Here is a 4468-nt window from a genome sequence, read left to right as displayed (position 1 = left end):
TTGACTTAATAAATTAATAAATCATTGCATCCCATGCCTTTACGCGTATATATCTCACTTTTTTCCATTAATTTTAAATACAACTCCCAGAGCACAAACTCCATAGCACTTGTGTACTCTGACAATTGCAACATACCATATAAGGCAAACATGCCAGGCCAAACTTTAAGGCCATCCACCCTGCACACAGAGGTGGGAAGGGGAGTTTTGGATTTGCCTGGCACTTCTAATCATGGCCAGATACAGAGAGGGTCTTCTGAGGCAGTGCCTTACCCTGGTTTGAGCCCAACACAGTATGCTTTTTACACCCACTGTGGCAACCTGGTTCTAAGTGCATCTGTATGGGACAATTTTGCCTGCCAGCATGATAAAATTCATAGGGCACTGGATTGGTATTAAGATCTGGCTTCTATTCCTGTCTCCAGGGCTGTCTCTAGGGAGGTGCGGGCCCAGGGTGGAAGTAACAAATCCGTCACTTCTGGGACTGACCCGTCACTTACGGGACCGACCACACCGGCCAATTGCATTGGCCTGCGGGGCCTACCAAAGCGTGGGGCCCGGAGCAGTCGCCCCAATTTGCCATACCCAAGGGATGGCTCTGCCTGGCTTTACCCCTGACTGGATGAGCTACCTTGGGTAAATCTCTTAACTTCTGTGCCTTAATACGTAAAATGAGAATACTGACACTCACCCGCCTTTGTACAACACTTAAAGATCTACAGATGAAATCTACAGACATCACAAGCCTCAGAGACAATGGATCCAGCACATACTGGCCTCTATTAGCCACATCTGGCCACTTGCTGTCCCCACAGCTGGACACTGCTAAAGCCTGAGTGGTTTGGGTTGGGGAGGGAGAAGAAAAGGGCTAGAATCTGGGGAAGAAGGACGGGGTGGATCTGGTGGCCGCTTTTTCCTCCTCTCTGAGGACAGATTGGATCGGGCAGGGGAGAGACTCAAGCGTTCATGCCCATACTGGTACATGGGCAGATGCAGTCTCCCACTGTGTGTGCATTTGTCCTAGGGTCACACCAGGGTTGATTACCGTCCAGTGACATCTCCTGGAGATTTGACAACAGCTAGAGAGAAGAAAGGAGAAGGCTGCGATCCCTTTCTCCGCCTCAAATCTTTCCCTCCCCTTAATGATGGTGAGAATAAGTCCCCTCCGCTCCGAAGCCAGCCCTGTTTTTCTTATGAATGACTAGGTCAGAGTCACACACACCAAGTGCCTACCGCGGAGCTAGAGGCGGTAGTTTACAATTACAACTGTACAAAGTGTGCACCAGGTGGCAGCCAGCCAGCCAGTGACGTTCCTGTTGCCATGGGATCCACCGCCCCTATAAATAACAGCAAAGGAACTTTCCTAAGTCAGAGACTTTAGGACTCGGGACCTAGAACCAGATGGTCCGGAGGAGAAGCAGCAGCCGCCGCCGCAGCAGGATCTGAGCCAGCCCAGGTGGGCAGCACAGCTGGGAAGCCGGACCCAGCACCAGAGACTGAGGCAGGAGTTGCAGGCCCCCCACGTCACCTTTGGCAGCTTGATCCTGTGGCTGGGGGCCCCCCCCTGCGCTGTCTCCTCCTCCCTGCACCCCCCCTTTGCTTTCATGCAACGCCTGGTGGCCTGGGACCCAGCATGCCTCCCCATCCAGCCGCCCGCCTTTAAATCCATGGAAGTGGCTAATTTCTATTACGAGGCGGACTGTCTGGCTGCTCTGAGCAAGGTGCACCCGCGGGCGGCAGGGGGCCGCTCCATGACTGAGTTCACCGTAGGGGACCACGAGAGAACTATCGACATCAGCCATTACCTGGACCCCTTAGCATCCCAGCCGCCGCCGCCGCAGCAGCAGCCTCCTCCTGCAGGAGCAGCAGCAGGGGGCAACTTTGAGCCTCCCTGCAGCAGCAACGGCAGCCAAGATTTCCTCTCCGACCTCTTCTCCGAGGACTATAAAGGCGGCAGCAAGAAGCCCGACTACACCTACATCAGCCTGCCCAGGCACTGCCACCCGGGCGCCGGCCAGGGCCAGAAGCCCGGGGGGCTGCTGACCTGCTTCCCGCCCCAGATCGTGGAGACCAAAGTGGAGCCGGTCTTCGAGTCCCTGGACTCTTGCAAAGGGCCCTGTAAGGAAGAAGGAGGCGCGGGGCCGGGGCCGGGGGGCATGTCCTCCCCCTACGGCAGCACCATGCGCTCCTACCTCGGTTACCAATCGGTGCCAAGCGGCAGCAGCGGCAACCTGTCCACCTCGTCCTCTTCCAGCCCCCCCGGCACCCCCAATCCGTCCGATTCCTCCAAATCCGGCGGCGGGGGCTACGCCGGGACCCCCGGGGGCAAGAACAAGTCCAAGAAGAGCGTGGACAAGCACAGCGACGAGTACAAGATCCGCCGGGAGAGGAACAACATCGCGGTGCGCAAGAGCCGGGACAAAGCCAAACTGCGCAACCTGGAGACGCAGCACAAAGTCTTGGAACTGACCGCCGAGAACGAGCGGCTGCAAAAGAAAGTGGAGCAGCTCTCCCGGGAGCTGAGCACCCTCAGGAACTTGTTCAAACAGCTGCCCGAGCCCCTGCTGGCCACAGCTGGCCACTGCTAGCCCCACCGCTGGACACTGCTAGAGCCGCAGTGGTTGGGGTTGCGGGGGGAGGGAGAGGGAGAAAGGGCTTGAATTTGGGGAAGGAGGATGGGGGGGGAGGGGTGGATCTGGTGGCTGCTTTTCCCCTCCCCTATGAGGACAGATTGGATCGGGGAGGGGGGAGAAATGGGGAGAGACTCAAGGTTTTTGTTTTTGTTGTTGTTGTCTTTTATTTGCAATTTGGTGGAAAAAAACTTCCGCCGCAGCCTGTTTGTCCTAGGAGTGGGACTCTCCTGGCGGGCGCCATGGTCCTTAGCACCGTGTGGCGGAATGACAGTTGCCGATGGTAAATTTTTTTTTTAATGTTACAGTCCCACCGAGCCCCCCTTTCCCCGAAGCGGTCTCTCTGCAGAGTTTGTTGAATGTTCGTGTTATTTAAAACAGAGCGAGAGAGGGAGAGAAAAAGCAGAGAGTGATGCAATCCTTTAAACATGGCTGGGAATGCTGTGTACACATGATGCAATCTCGTGTAACTGTCAGTCATGAATTGAGTAATCTGTTAAAGATGTTCCTGGGTTTTTTTTTTATTATAAAGAAAAATCTATTTCTATAAGAAAAACACATATGTATATTTTGGGATCTATAAACGTTCTTGCTACATTCGAAGCATTAATGAACAATTTTAATAAACTTTATGGCTAGGGAAAAAAGGAAACTTGTTTTATTTTAAAGGCACTTTAAAGCCAGAATGAAATCAGTTGAAATGCCAGCTAGATCTGGCTGTGTCAGGAATCAGGGCTTTCTGTTGGCCTTTTGACTTTCTCTGTGACTCAGCAAAAAACCGGGAGAGAACCAGAGAAGAGCAGCTGTGGGAGCTTCAGCCAGTTCCCCCTTGCTGCCTCACTGAATTTCCTCTAATCCCTTGAGTTAAATGCTGTTTGGGATTTTTTGCAACACTCATAACTCTCAACATGCCAAGACCAGAGGTGCCATCCAAACCATGAAAAATGTTTAACAAAGTCCCTCCAAGCGAGGGACAAGGTTAAAGCGTGGGAGCGGGTGTGGAAAAGAAAAAGTAAAGGAGGAAGCTTGAAATGAGGAGGGATTCTTTCTTTAAAGCTCAAGTTTTTGTATCCGCTCAGTTTCATGACTCAGCATTTCTAATGTCTGTGGTTTACAGCAATGAATAGTGATAACATGGCATTTTTGTGTTGGATGGCGGTAAATTTGGGCCAGCAATGAGGGACCTCTCTCTCACATAACTAGGTCGTGTGATAAAGGTGTGAACAACTCTCTCTATAATTTCCTATTGAGCCTTCTTTTTAAAACGTTTTTCTAAAAGAAGCTGCTGAAACAGTTGAGTTTTCGAAAGGTGGGTGTGTGGTAATGGTGGTGGTAGTGAACAGGTCAGGTATGTGGTTTAGGGTAAAAGTTAGGGTATAGGAGGATGTGTGTATGGAGCCGTAAGAACTTTGTGACAAAAATAATAGAGGCTCGGCCAGCAGATGTACTATGTGGGATTTGTCAAGGCCTGTGAGTTACACATGGCTCTCTATAGTTTGCTCTTGTGTACGTGCCTGTAAAATGTTATGAGAGCCTAGAGCTGATTACGTGCAGGGAGCTGGGTACATGTTCAGGTCTTATTCAGCATTTTCCAACATACTAGGCCTACTCTAAGCACATCCATCTTCTAAATCCAGATGTTGAAAACTACCAGGAAAGAATTTCCTTAACCCCTCTATACTGTGCTTTACAGTAGGGCACAAATGTTCTGTTTCTTTAAGGGTGTGGATTTGAACTTGCTGCCTGTTATATATTTTACTGTAAAGGACAGTGATTGGGAGTGGATGTGGAGCAGCCTTAAATTTGGTGTTTGTTGATACTGATTTTACTCACAAAAT

The 4468-nt window shown here is 51.1% G+C and overlaps 1 protein-coding gene across 1 annotated transcript; it reads left to right on the top strand.

Annotated features, from left to right (window-relative positions):
* Positions 1 to 1604: 1604 nt before the first annotated feature.
* Positions 1605 to 2588, top strand: CEBPB (CCAAT enhancer binding protein beta). The gene has a single exon (XM_065414630.1). It carries the CDS (start codon positions 1605 to 1607, stop codon positions 2586 to 2588), a length of 984 nt encoding a protein of 327 aa, XP_065270702.1.
* The last annotated feature ends 1880 nt before the right edge of the window (positions 2589 to 4468 follow it).

This window comes from Emys orbicularis, chromosome 12 (assembly GCF_028017835.1).
Source record: "Emys orbicularis isolate rEmyOrb1 chromosome 12, rEmyOrb1.hap1, whole genome shotgun sequence".
Classification (NCBI taxonomy): Eukaryota; Metazoa; Chordata; order Testudines; family Emydidae; genus Emys; species Emys orbicularis.
The sequence above is the reverse complement of the archived record's forward strand: the minus strand, read 5'-3'. Positions and strand labels throughout refer to the sequence as shown.